The sequence below is a fragment of the Takifugu flavidus genome, chromosome 15 (assembly GCF_003711565.1).
Source record: "Takifugu flavidus isolate HTHZ2018 chromosome 15, ASM371156v2, whole genome shotgun sequence".
NCBI lineage: Eukaryota > Metazoa > Chordata > Actinopteri > Tetraodontiformes > Tetraodontidae > Takifugu > Takifugu flavidus.
The window spans coordinates 7082140-7096857 of record NC_079534.1 but is presented as its reverse complement, the minus strand read 5'-3'; the positions used below and the strand labels follow the sequence as shown (position 1 = coordinate 7096857).

The window sequence follows — 14718 nt, the reverse complement described above, 5'->3', positions numbered from 1 at the left end:
GTTTCTGCTCATATTTTGGTTTGGGTTTTACAACACCATTGATATTCGCCTTTTTCCTCAGTTTACCTGTGGGCTCACGTTGATCTCACCACACCAGTGTTGAATAAATGTAAACAGCAGAAGAGGGGGCGCTTATTTTTAGGCACATCACTTTAAAAAATTAAAACCATGTTGTTAAAGCCAGAGGAGGCGAAGCAAGAAAAACCCGAATATGCGATAAAATAAACGTGTCTTCATTTTGTTGCCAGTAAACCCTTGAAACTATGAGCTTCAGTGTGTAAATGTGATCTTGCTGCCAGACTTTTGGCTCCAGACAATATTGCACAGATGTTCCTCAGAGAAACACATGTAAAAAGAACAATTTGAGACTTGCTGCTACGCGACGGCCGCCTTCTAATCTCGTTATATTATCGCCTTTGCTCATTTTAAAATGTCGAGTCAAAGTTGGGCTTGGAAAATATGGTTTGGTAGGTGCGGCACGCGTTTGGCCCTCAGGTATCTCCAGGCTGAGGTCTCCCGTCTGCTTCTGTTACCATCTCCTACTGAACCATCGCGAAACCGAACTCAGCTAATGGAGGCAGCCGCCATCCTCGTGTAGCTGCCACATCTCCTTTCCATCTGCCTGCCGGCGGCAAGTGATGATCCGGTAGTGTGAGCTGATTAGTGAGGCTTGAGCCACTGTGGCATCAAGTCTGGCTGGTCAAGGTGCTCCACAAACACACACACAAACACAAAGTCTACCCGCTTACAAACACAAGCCTTCGAATTTCAAGGAAAACATCCTTGGTGAAGTGTAAACGACAGCCAGGAGCTCGCCGCAGCACCTCTGAGGTCAGCGTGTGCGCGCGGTTGGACTCCACGTCCCTGATATGACTTGTCAGACCTTTTTATCCGCAAATCCACCTTCCCTGTCGATTTAGCCCTGCAGGCAAATCAGCCCCACAGCTGCATGTTAACATTCTCAAGGACAGGAACCGCACGTGCACGTGCACCAAACCAACAACCAGCACAGGCAGAGAGAAAGACTGACCCAGCCTGCACGCAGAGGGGGGGGAAGTGCTGCAACATGGCTGATTTTATTGTTTATTATCTTATTATTATCCTTATATATACTTCTTTATTGGTCCTTCCTTACTGGTTTAACTGGAGTCTGTTCTCATGTGGGGGATCCATCAGGCTTTAGAAGTAATATTCCAGCCTGAGCCATAATTGAGCTGGAAAGCTTGCATTGCTTTCAGGGTTTGGTTGCATTTGTCTTTTCCGCAACCTTTTATTCATTTCATTTCATTTCATTCCATTACTATATTTGTCGCGTTTTCATGACTCCAAGTCGTCTTTTCTGAGGGTCGTTTAGAGCTACGGCCCTAGAGCTGCAGTTCTAACTTAGGAAGTCATATTTCTGGGATCTGTTCAATTAAGACACTTGTCGTTTTTAAATCGAGGAGGTCGCCCACGTTCACTGATTGAAATTGTTTCAATGATACATGTCACAAGAACAGTGAACATATGCTATATATAGGTGCATAATTGCACATCCAGTCACACACATAAACATATAATTGATCAGCACCTCATCATGCGGGTGTGTGAATTACAGGTTATGCCTTTAGACGAGCGCTGAACAGCCAGAATGTTCCTCTGTCAGAAGCTCATAAAACCCGGGACTCGGCAGCTGCTCGTCATAATCAATACTGGGCAAATTGGTGTTTAATTCATATGGTGATAATGGTTAACACCAAACACAATATGGTTCTTAAGATCTCAGTTACAAACACCCTGTCTGTTGCCGTTTCATAACTCATTGTACTATTTTCACCATAATCACATGGAGCAAGGTGTTGAGCAAATATGTGTGTGTGTGTGTGGGGGGGGGGGGTGGTTGGGAGTGAGTTGGTGAGAATTAGGCCGTGTGAAAACCTCAGACTCCGTTTGTCGACAAAGAGACCAAATGAACAGTTATTAGCGGTAATTTCCACATTTTTACCTTTCATCCAGCAAATGCGTTGGTCCCCGAGCTTGACATGTTTTCCATCAAAGGCGCTGTGGTGCCACAGTTTTCAAACTGTGTTTTAGCCACAGTTCATCTGTTTTAATCTGCTTTATTTAATTTAAAAAAAATCAAAGGAAAAGAAAAACTGCTCTCAGCATTAGTAATGTGTCTCTTGCTAATTGCCAAAAACTGTCTGAAAATCTTTTATTCTTTTGAAAAAAAAAAGCAACTTCAAAACCAATGCCCTTGTAAATCTTACAGGGGTCAGAGGTCAATCACAAAACGTCACATCGGCACAAGGTTCTTCATGGTGTTCAAGCTTTATCCTCAGACAATAACAGAACCACAGTCATCTCTATCCTTTGTTCAGCTACGTTCTACATGATCAAAGCAGATATGGAAAAGCGCAAGCGTGTCATTGTTCACGTGTTGCCGCTCACGTTATCTCTCCGGCTGTGGCTGTGACCCAGATGTTCCCTGCTCATGGGGGAATGGAATGTGGCAGCATGCTCCTGCTTTGTTGCTCTGCCATCGGGCTTCAAAGTGATCCCAAAAAACAAATAAATAAACATGTATAAATCAGATTCAACGCCCTCACTTCTCAGTACTGTGGTCACATGACCTCACTGTCTATCCGCTGTATATAGCTGCTGTACTGTGACATGATGAAGCTGAATTTGCGTTGCAGGTAACTCCCCCTCAGAGGAGTCGGAGGAGCGGGACAAAGAGCCCAGGACCCTGACCTACCCGGCCTACATCACCAGTCTGCTGGACACTGGTGCCAAGCGCATGGCCGCCGGGGTCCGCATGGAATGCACCAGCCAAGGCCAGTGCCCACGCTCCTGCCACCTGTGTCACATGAGCCCCAGAGCGGCGCAGGGGCGGCAGCAGTCGGAACCGGTGCTCCTGCAGATCACAAAGGCCACGCCCATCTACGAACTGGTGTCCAACAATGAGACCTATCAGGTGCGTGCATCTGTCGGTATCACCGGCGGCATCACAGGCCCAAACCTCTACCTGGCCGGACTTATGTGATACTGTAAATATTATTAGTTAGACTCTTGTGTTATTATGAGTCCCTTCTGCAGCAGACTGCATCCTGGTCAGATCATTTCCATGCACCCTAATACATTTTTCCCCAACATTACCTTCTTCCAAATCCTTGGAAATTGGGGCCTGCATCTTCATTTACTCGCGCCCTCCTTTCATGTTAATGATGAGGGTATTTATGACACCATCAGGGCCATTTCGCTTTGAAACGGGTCTTTAAATGTCGCCGCGGTTCTCTCAGCGGCATCGCGCTTTGATGAGGATAATGGCCAAAGGGAAATGAATCATCCCAGGTGTTTGGTGTGGATGTGCAACCACCACACCTGGTTTTGGTGCGGTACCAGCCAATTTATCTCTAGAGATCCTTTTTTTTTTCCTTTCCTGGGCTAGAAGATTGTGTTCCTGTAATCTATCATCCTGTGTTGTGACTGATTTAAGTCCATCAATACTCTGGTGCAGAATCTGCTTCTGCTGCTCCGGCAGGACCGAGGTCGATCAGATACAGTGATGTCGGCCTTTCATGGTGAAACTCACACACACCAGCGCCTCAGCTCATATTGATCTGGGCTGTCTTCAGGATGACAGCCTTGTACACGCAATACAAACACCAAATACTGCTTCCTGTTAGCAGGGTGTCTACATAGCACCCAAAACCACCTCGTAGACCCTCCAAAATAAAAATGTTTCTTGCTGTGATAATGTAACTATCGCCGATCCAGATATTGAGCAGAATTTTGAGGGGGAAAAAAACAAGGTTTTATCATTTCAACAGGTAAATATCCTTCAGCCAAGCATTTAACCCCGCTTTGGATCACAACAGTAGGGTTTATATGAAATATATTGTTGAATAACACTTAAACAATCCTCCGTTATGAGTGGATGTACGATACACACTTTGTATTTTATTGTCCAGCTTACTCTGAGCCCAACTTTAGTTTTGTAATATACGTGGCTCAGTGGCATAGTTAGACAAGACCGTTTTAGAAATGAGTTTCCCGTTTTCCCTCTCTGTTTTACACAGTCCATGGGCAAAAATACATCAAAATCTATTTATTTCCTTCTAAAATATTAATACCTAAATTAAAATTGTATTTAAAAGGCTACAAAATACGTTATCAAAAATGAAATCCACTATATTTGTATTTTCAAAAATATTTAAGTTACAATAGAGAAATGATTGACAGCCTATGGGAGGGAATGTCAAAGGCATCCCAACATTTGGCTTCTTGGAGTGTTTCTTTTAAGCATTTAACAAGCGAAGGAACTGGGAATCAGCTGATTATTAACAGGATCCAGCCTCTCAGAGGACCAGGAAGGACCATTTCTCTGCTAAATTCTGATCAGATCAACAGTCTAAACACATCCAACAAAGATTACCACACTGTCAACTAGTTGCCAAAGCAGAATCAAGACCTAGTTTTAACATGCAGTCAGTAACTTACAAGTGGTGAAAGTTTCAACAATGTCTGGTCGACAGATGAAGTCACCGGAACCTGGTTTTAGATCCAGTGACTGTGAAGAACAGGCTGGAGCAGAATCCCTGCGAGCAGATGTTTGATGAAAGGACATTGGCGTCACCGGTCGTTGCTCACCTCGTGGTATTTTCCATTGTTCCTGCCTCAGCCTAAGCCATGTCTGTCTCGTCTGTTCAACTCACCTCTGGTCACGTGTAATCAGCCCAGCATAGGGTCAGTCAGCAGCAGAGTGTGTACAAAGGAAGTCCAGCTTGGTGAGAAACAGAAATAACGATAACAAGGTGGAGAATTGGCCCCAACAACTTCAACAGAAGTCATTGTTGGGGAACATCCAACTGGATGGAGTGTTGTCAGGAACCGGAGACAACAGAGCACGCACTTTTGCTATGCTGGCAATACACCAAGGAAAGGAAATCGACGGTGGATGGACTGAGGAAACTGGGAATGGTGGACGGGCAGGAGAAGGACATTTTGAGTGATGCAGAGTTCATGTGGGAGGAAAGACACTTTACATTTTTGACCTGCTGGAGTGTGGAAGAGGAACTGAAGGTGGCAGGTGGCTTCCAACTGCTCTTAAAACCCAAAGAAGAGGCAAGACTTTCCACTGTTCTCCTGGTACCGAGGTGGCCCGTCTCCGATTCTCCACTTGGTAATCGTCTTGGTCTTTTGTCCCCGACCAGGACTCCTGCCTTCTTCCTCTGTGTGTGAGCTGTTTGTCTGTCTGCCGGGTTTCAGTAAACCTTTAACCTCTCTCCATTGGTGCCGAGTCTTTTGTGTTGCAGTAGGGTTCATCGCCCCACCCCCGTTCAAATTGGTTCATATGTCTTCCCTCGGGTCTTCAAAACATGAAGCGATTCAATCTCATCCTTGCTGTGTTCTGTGAAGATGATTCTTCCTCAGTCGGAGCAGAGCTTGAACAATGCTGATATCACACTGAAAAGGAACCAGCGTACAATGCAAACAATTCATGTTTGAGAAAAATCAACAAGCAACCTTCACCTCGCTCACCTACAACCGGGCCAACATCCTCCAAGGTCGTCAAATAATCCAATTAACCTACATTAGAACATTCAGGTAATTTCAAGGCAGCAGCACCTTTTGGACCCCAACATCCCGAAGTGCCACTATAAGTTATGTCTTACTACCCAATAGGCCCACAGTGTCTCACAGGGAGGATTTTACAATGTTTTGACAAATATAAAAATGCAAGTATTTTGATCCATAATATTATTTCATTACTGTAATGAAAGCCTAATGGTGTGTGGCAGGTGGCAGCTAATAGCTGTTAGCGTTTCAGCAGAACAGGGTTGTTTTTGTTAAGCAGGGATGAAATGGCCGATTTCAAATTTGTTTATTACTACCGGTACTATATAGCATTAATCCACAGTAATGTCATTATTCTCATATTCTTTATGGGCTTATTAGTTATGTTAACTTTACAGGGATGTTCTCTGCCGCTGAACACAGTTTCAACACACTTTTCCAAGCAGTCCCATTTTTAGTCTTTTTCTTTCCTGGTTTTATTTAAATGTGTGTTTGTTTCTCATTTTCTGCTCAAAGGCTCTGCAGGAGGCAATGATGAGCATGCTGTGGTGCTCCGGCAAAGGTGACGTTATTGATGACTGGTGCCGCTGTGATTCCACCGCGTTCGGCGCCGACGGCCTGCCCACCTGTGCACCGCTTCCTCAGCCCATGTTAGTAGCTAAGCTGAACTGAACCAGGGTTTTTCATTTCGACTTGCACGACACGCTGTCAGCTGACTGGTTCTGAGGAACTCGCACCGGATTCAACCACAAAGCATCATTACTCAAGGCTTCATTCATGTCTCCTCTTAAATGATCTGATCTGATCAATCTTTTTAGCACCCCTTAAAAAATACTGAAAATGTAAAAATGTAACTAAGATATTGCAGTAGTTTGTTGCTGATGCAGTGAGCAATGTGACTACTACCTGAAGTTAAAGTTTATGTCAGAGTCAATGAGCGTGTTTATGTCATGTTCATGTCAACCTGCGTGGTCCTATAGACTGCATACAAAAGCTTTCCAGTTTTGTACAGACCTTTGACACATGATTAGAGATTATCTTCTCACTTGTTCATCTCCATCAGGTTGAGACTTTCCTACACCTACGAGCCCAGCAGCTCACTGGTTATCATGGAATGGAACCACACTCAGCCACCGATCGGTGTGAAGATCGTCGATTACCTGATCAGCCAAGAGAAGGTGACGGAACGCAGCGACCACTCCAAAGTGGAGACAGGTAGGCCAGGACTTTCCTTTAGATTTGACCAGTGTGAGTCAGTAAGGTGGAAACAATGTTTTATTAATTTAAAATAAAATGTTCACCTTACGATATATTTTGGTATTTATACATCCCGGATGAACACGTTCTCCATCAGTGAAAGTGGTGTTTACCTCCTCTTACCAATAGATGGCGGTGTGGCTACATTCAAATCACATCAGCCTTGTTTTCCAGCAATAATTGTTTGGACATAAATTAATAAATTACGCGCGATTGCTTTTCTGTAATTTTCAGAGTGGGTGGGCTTGAGGCTCTCATCTGACTATGTTTTCTTAATTTACATTAAAACAGGCAGAAAGAGTTATAAAGCTCAATAATGTTACATTGCGCTCGTATTGCCATCTAGTGGACAAATACACAAACATCAGTTTGACCAGAACCTGCGGTGACTGGTTGACCTCCAGGTTTACGCGCAGTAATCAAATGAAGCTCTTTTCCTTCAGTCTTCTGGGGGCAGGTAGATGTGCCTGTTGTTGGCTTTGGTTTGTGCAGCAGCCGTTGGACACTGTCCAGTATTTATGCTGGCACTGGGCCTAAATTTGCAGTTTGTATGCACCATCTGGTGACACGAGCCTGAGCTGGTTTGTCTGGTGCACCAGCTTGAAGTAATTCTGCTGCAAACTAAAGAGGAGTTTCATCATATTGCAGGTCTGAATCTCATCAGCAAGGTATTCTGACATGGCTTTACATTCTACATCCGCTCAACACCTTTACCTTTGCCCGACCACATATACATTTAAATGTATAAAAGATCTTGCTGTGTTTCTCAGTCTTTCTTCTATATATTTCATGGCCTCAATTGTTTGATTGCCATTACTTGCACTAAAAGCAGACAATAATGGAAGCATCCACAGGAGCGGCATCTCTCCCTCCCCTGAGATCCATCTTCATTTCTGCTGTTCACAGCTGCAGTCACGTGACCAGTGTCAGAGGTCATGTTCCCTACTGAGACCAGTGCTGCTGACCCTGGTCCCACGTGTGGCCTTGTTAAAATGCTCAGCTTGATATGCTGCTGCTTTGTCTGACAGGATCAGACAAAGGAATTGAACCATTTTTGCTTCTCTGTAACTCTGGCTCTGACCCGCTGACTCTGTTTTCAGCTGCAGCAGTCAGACTGGCATTCTTGAAACCGATAACATCCTGATAAAAATATTTTTTAGAAAGGTGATAACTTGACACTAAAGTTCAAGTTTGATTATTTGTTTAATCATTCTGCTTTGTTAGCTGCCATTTTTCCAGCCGGTAACCTACTGAACGCATGTTCTAAAAGCAGATTCTTTACACAGACTCCTGCTGGACTGTCTTTCCTCCTGTGGTACAGCACACTGAGTCAGGCCCAGCCTGGACCGAGGAAGACCTCCACATGAGTTCAAGGGTGTTCTGAGTGCAGAGCAGCTGTTTTGACTTATTCACCATGGAGATTGCTTTGTTGTTGTGCTGATTGTTGCTGCGAGAGCTTTACCAGCCAGTTCCTTCACTTCAAACTGCAGAATGTCACTGCGTAATATTTCATCTTTAATTTTGGACAAACACGCTTGCACTGGAAACACTGCTATGTGTGGTAGTCCAGCACTCAGGTCAGATGTCTCAAATCTGAGTGACTCATGGGAATATAAGCATGGACAACAACATATGTTCAAAAGATTGCCATGCTGCTGCACTGTGGTAGGTCTGATACAATTCAGATAAGAACTAGCTAAAAGAGCGTAAAACTGCACATTAAGTAAAACCAACCACCAGGGGGCAGTCAAGGAGACCTCTCGTTCACAGATGCGCGTGAACCAGCAGAGAAATCGGCCAATTACGACAACTTCCCATTTAATTCCATTAGATCATGTGACTTGTACTGCCCCTGAGTATAAAAAAAACCATCCATCCATCCTCTACCGCTTATCCGCGGTCGGGTCACGGGGGCAGCAGCCTAAGAAGAGAAGCCCAGACATCCCTCTCCCCACCTACTTCTTCCAGCTCATCTGGGGGCATCCCCAGGCGTTCCTAGACCAGTCGAGAGACATAGTCTCTCCAACGTGTCCTGGGTTTTCCCAGGGGCCTCCTACCGGAGGGACATGCCCTGAACACCTCACCAGAGAGGCGTCCAGGGGGCATCCTAACTAGATGCCCAAGCCACCTCATCTGGCTCCTCTCAACGCGGAGGAGCAGCGGCTCTACTCCGAGCTCCTCTCAGATGGCAGAGCTTCTCACCCTATCTCTAAGGGAGAGCCCAGCCACCCTACGGAGGAAGCTCATTTCAGCCGCTTGTACCCGTGATCTTGTTTTTTCGGTTATTACCCAGAGCTCATGACCATGGGTGAGGGTAGGAACGAAGATCGACCGGTAAATCGAGAGCTTCGCCTTTTGGCTCAGCTCTCTCTTCACCACAATGGACCGGTGCAGAGTCCGCATTACAGCGGACACCGCACCGATCCGCCTGTCGGTCTCCTGCTCCATTCTTCCCTCATCTGTGAACAAGACCCCGAGGTACTTGAACCCCTCTACTTGGGGCAGGATCTCCTCCTTGACCCGGAGAAGGCACTCCACCTTTTTCCGGTTGAGAACCATGGCCTCGGATTTGGAGATGCTGATTCTCATCCCAGCCGCTTCACATGCGGCACGAACCGATCCAGTGATCGTTGGAGGTCACGGGCCAATGACGCCAACAGGACCACATCATCTGCAAAGAGCAGAGACCCGATCCTGAGGTCACCAAACCGGACCCCCTCAACACCATGACTGCACCTAGAAATTCTGTCCATAAAAGTTATGACCAGAATCGGTGACAAAGGGCAGCCCTGGCAGAGACCAACCCTTCACTGGAAACGAGTTCGACTTACTGCCAGCAATGCGGACCAAACTCTGGCACCGATCGTACAGGGAGCAGACGGCCCGTATCAGGGGACCCGGCACCCTATACACTCAGACACAGTCGAATGCCTTCTCCAAGTCCACAAAACACATGTGGACTAGCTGGGCAAACTCCCTTGCACCCTCAAAGACCCTGCTGAGGGTGTAGAGCTGGTCCACCGTTCCACGCCCAGGACGAAAACCACATTGCTCCGCCTGAATCCGAGGTTGGACTATGAGGCGGACCCTCCTCTCCAGTACCCCTAAATTACCAGGGAGGCTGAGGAGTGTGATCCCCTATAGTTGGAACACACCCTCCGGTCCCCCTTAAAAAGAGGGACTACCACCCCGGTCTGCCAATCCAGCGGCGCCGGCCCGATGTCCACGCGATGTTGCAGAGTCGAGTCAACCACGACAGCCCTACAACATGCAGAGCCTTAAGGAACTGAGGAGTTTTTTGACTACCTCGGCAACTTCAGCCCCAGAGATACGAAAGCCTGTCCCCAGGTCCCCAGGCCCTGCTTCCTCACTGGAAAGTGCGTTGGTATTAAAAAAAAAACCCTTGAAAAACATTGTTTAGGTGACAGAAAGTTCTTAGCTCCTATTGGCTGGAGCAAGAATTCAGAAGGCTTTAAAAATAAAGAGCTATTTGTGCTTTAGCACGATTGCTTTGGAGTGTGACCGTTAGGAACATATGGAACTGGGGTCACGGGCTAGGCGCAGAGCTCAGGGTGATGGCTGCAGAGAGGAGGAAAGGACCACCATGAGGACAGGTGAGGAAAAAGCAAGATGGAAACAGAAAAGACAGGAGGAGGATTACAAAGATTTCAAAGTTCTGGAGAGTCAAATAGAAGCACATGGTTCTGATTTGAACTGTCAGTCTTCTGTCATGCGGGGGAGTTGGTCTCACACAAAGTGATGTACAACACACTCATCACCTTTTGGCCGCCTGGCTCCCCACGCTCTGCTTTTCCTTCATCACGCCCTTCTCCTTCCATTTCAACATTTTACCCCAGGGGTGCTGAAACCCAGGCCTCGAGGGCAACAATCCAGTCAGGTTTTCTATCCCCAGAGGCTATCGCCAAGGCAATTGGGAACCCAGCTATAATGCCCCTGACCTACCTGGTCAGTCAGAAAACCCGCTTGGGTTGCAACCTCTCGAGGACCGGATTTTGACAACCCTGCTTTACGCAAACAGAAATTGTACAATTTATTGTTTTTCTTCAACATATGAGGCAATCTCCTGGAAATGTGATGTAACCCAAAGGTGACAGGTGACGTCTGACTGATATCAGGTGCTGACAGATCCTTAGCATGTCTGAATTATCAATCACACAGGGCTCATTTGAACATCCGAGTTATGTTACCACGGCAACTGCTCAAGTAAATCGTTTGTAGATTACACAGCAGAGCCGCGTCTTGTCTTTTACGGTAATAAAAAGTGTGTACCAATGGTGCACTTTCATCTTCTTTTCTATTGCATATACAGTAGTAGAAATGAGGATGTCTCTTTGATGAGACGAGAAACGCCTTTAAAAAACTAGAAGAGGTCCAGTTGTCTTTCTTGTAGGGCAGCACAGTGTGTAGTGTTCTGCACTGTCTGAGTCTCTACCAACAGTGATCTCGCCCAACAGGTTCTTGTCACATATAAAGTTATCTCAGATACAGATGTGTTCAAGCATATCTGCCATCTGCTTGTTTGGCATGCTAATACACTAGCAGCTCTTATGGGTGACAGATCATTAGATCCATGTGAACCACTGCTTTTAAAGTGTAACTGTAGGTCTACAGAAGCAGAGGCGCTCAGGGATCGAGCTGCATCTTTGATTCTCTTTTTCATGCTCAAGTCGGCCGCCTCCCTGTCTGGTTAGCAGATATATTTATTTTTCTTTTCGAACACACTTATAAATCTCTCACTACTTATAATCTGTACAAACTCTGATAAATAGGGATGAGATAACAGGATCAATAATGACCTCTTGTTGATAAATCAGATGTTGTTTTAGCTCTGATCAAAATATATCTTTATTATATAAAATGATCATGAATAGTAATTATAATCAGTAATGATTGATATATTGTAATTATCATCACTGTTTAAATGGAACTGAAGGAGTCAGTTAATTAAGAATTAATATTAATTCTTGCATCAGTGGAGTTTTTGCTCATTTAAGGTGTTGGATGTGTTGTTTAAGGGTCTGGCATGGACTGCGGGAGTCTATGGGTGTCTGTGTGAATCTATGAGGGTTTGTGGAGTCTGTCCAGGTCTGTAAGAGGCTCTATCAGGGTCTGCCTGAGTGGTTCTTGCCGTTTGTAAGGACTGATTTTGACGTAGTGTTGCATATTCTGTGCTTTCCTTCACCTTTGCTTGTGTCCTTCCTCTGCTTCGCCCTGCTGGAAGTGAGGCCATTGTCACCTGTTCGTCTCACCTGTACACCCCCATTGTGTTGAAGCTCTGTCTCTCTTGCTCTTCATGGTAATTCGTTCACCTTCTGCTTGAGTGTTGTTGCCAGGATGGTGTTTTCAGTGCCGGTTCTGATTCAGGTATGAATTGTGGTCACGTCCAGGCTGTTCTTTTTTGTGCCTCCTGCCTTTGTAATCCTGGCCCTCGACCTCCCACATCTAACAAGTGTTTATGAGTTGTGCACCACAGTGGGCACGTTGACCCATTATGAGCCATTTGTTTCCCGTTGCTGGGAAAACGCACAATGCCTGAATATCTGGACTTGTATATCTTTTTCTTCAATGCCCAGGAGATTGCGTGATAATTTCCAGGAGGACACCCGAAACAGAGCGTCCATTTATGGGAATGATCTGAAAGTTCTATTGATCATTGGTGGAAGGAAGACAAAACAGCACAGAAGAACAAAAATGTCTGCTCTTACGGGGGATTATCAGAAACAGATGTCAGAATATCCCAATTTTCTACCAGAAATCTTTTAAGTGGTGTTATTGTTGCACATCATCCATAATCAGTGACAGCTGGCTAACTCTAGACTTTTCTTTTCTTCTCTTTAAGGTTATGCTATGTAAGTCTTTAATGACTAGTGTCCAGGATTCCAGGTCCGGGGCGGACAACAGCTTGTTTGTGCCATAATCTCTGTTTAACAAGCTCCAGGCACACAAGCTGAGCTCATAGAGAAACACACACACACACACACACACACACACACACACACACGGGGGTGGGGGTGATGGGTCCACATTTCATGAATAGGATATCTGCTTTAAGTCAGAGCACCAACCTGATGGAGAACAAACATCCCCTGGGCTTTGATCAGTCCGATGACCTAACAGCCTTGATTGTTCTGTCTGGGTAAGGTTCGTTCCAGGGTCCAAGGCTCCTATTTGATAAACATATTACTCACTTATCGACCTACCACACACCGACATCAGCAGCCACCAGAGTGTTCGCGTCTCCTCCCGCCTCTTGGCACTTCCTGTGAGGTGGCACTCACCCACCCTTTCCACCTGCTAACACTTTCACCAGCCTAATATTGATTTGGGCCCCTTTTTGCTGCCACGGACCCCTGACCCGGGGATATGTATAATTTCAAAGACCTTACACTTGTTGTGCTCCTCCAACCCTTCCTGAACCTTTTTATCTTGTGCCAGGGAGCATGAGCATGGTGAGAGAGGCTGCAGCCATCAGGAGACCCCCCCCCCCCCCCCCCGCCCCGTTCCTGCTGGGGGTCCGCGTTTACACCTTAACTGGTCTGTGATGCATTGTGTGTTCTGACACCTCTCCATCAGAACCAGCATTAATTTCATTGTCAGTTTGAGCTCCAGTAGCTGACCCATTGGATCAGAACACCTAGGCTAGCCATCCGTCCCCATGTGCATCGCTGGGCCGCCAATGACCCTGTTACTGGTTCATCACCAGTCCTTCCTCGGGGCGCTTTTGATTGATACTGATTTTGTCTCACCAAACACGCTTCTCAAAAATGCCTTAAAGATAACGTGTAGGTATCAAAGTGTCCAACAAATCTTGGATTTTAATCCAATTGAAAATTTATGGGAAGAACTGGAAAAAAGCAGAAAGCCTTCGATCCTGACTCAATTTCTGTCTTCCAGTAACTGACTGTGAGAAGCTTGTGGAAGGCTACCCAGAAGTTGAACCCAAGTTAAACAATAAAGGGGCAAAGCTACCAAATACTGACTCACTTGGCCGATGATAAAAGCGAAATTAAATCCATCTCCCTGATATGATTTTGACGTTACTTATTTTAAGGATAAACTAGTTAGCCTAACTAACCGAGGAAAGAGTGTTTACTTTAACAGAAACACTGGAATTATATATATAAAAAATAACATTATTTTGGCCAATATCTGGCAAAGATTTTTACTCTTCACTTTCCTTTTACTTTTTATTGAATATGTAAGTGTGTCATTCTAAAGTAAACAAATTGGGTTTAAACTTTATAGTTATGCTATTGTTACATTTGCAAACAGTCGCAACTAAGTTGATACCTGATGGCTGACAATAGCTTGTTCTGCAGTGCGACTGATAAAGCTGTCATAAATATGGTCAAATAATGAAATCTGCACATAATACGTCGACTTTTTTTTAGGAAAATGTCCATTACAGTAATGTCCAGGCAGGACGAGAATCAGCAGTCAGACGCTGTGTTCAAGACTGTGTTTCTCTCTAAAGCGTCTGTGCACAGGTCCCCGTGCATTTAAACTGCACACTTACCTCCAAGACATTTCATTTCTTGCTAGCCATTGAGGAAACATGGAGACACTTGAGGAGAACCTGACTGAAAGCATCCAGAAATATAAACATTTGTACTACTTTAATCAAAATGACCAGATGTCCGGCAGGGGAAAGAAGTAAACACGAATTCCACAGACACACTCGTGCATGAGTTCAAATCCTGACCCCTGTATAGGGGGTTGAAAGAACACATAATTTAATCATAGAAGTCTTTATAAATCCATAATTAATATATAACTGTCATTTAGATAATGTTGCCCATCATTTAGCCATTTCTTCTCCACATTTGGACAGAAAATCATCTCTTCAGTCTGTTCTGGTTGAAGGTTCTGCAGCACAAACAT

The 14718-nt window shown here is 45.2% G+C and overlaps 1 protein-coding gene across 2 annotated transcripts in view; it reads left to right on the top strand.

Annotated features, from left to right (window-relative positions):
- astn1 (astrotactin 1) overlaps positions 1-14718 on the top strand; it is a 260250-nt gene that overhangs the window by 224249 nt on the left and 21283 nt on the right. For both annotated transcript variants that reach the window (XM_057056562.1, XM_057056561.1), the window contains 3 exons: positions 2679-2956; positions 6076-6209; positions 6623-6774. In XM_057056562.1, coding sequence (XP_056912542.1) covers positions 2679-2956; positions 6076-6209; positions 6623-6774 — 564 coding nt within the window. The remainder of the gene's footprint in view (positions 1-2678; positions 2957-6075; positions 6210-6622; positions 6775-14718) is intronic.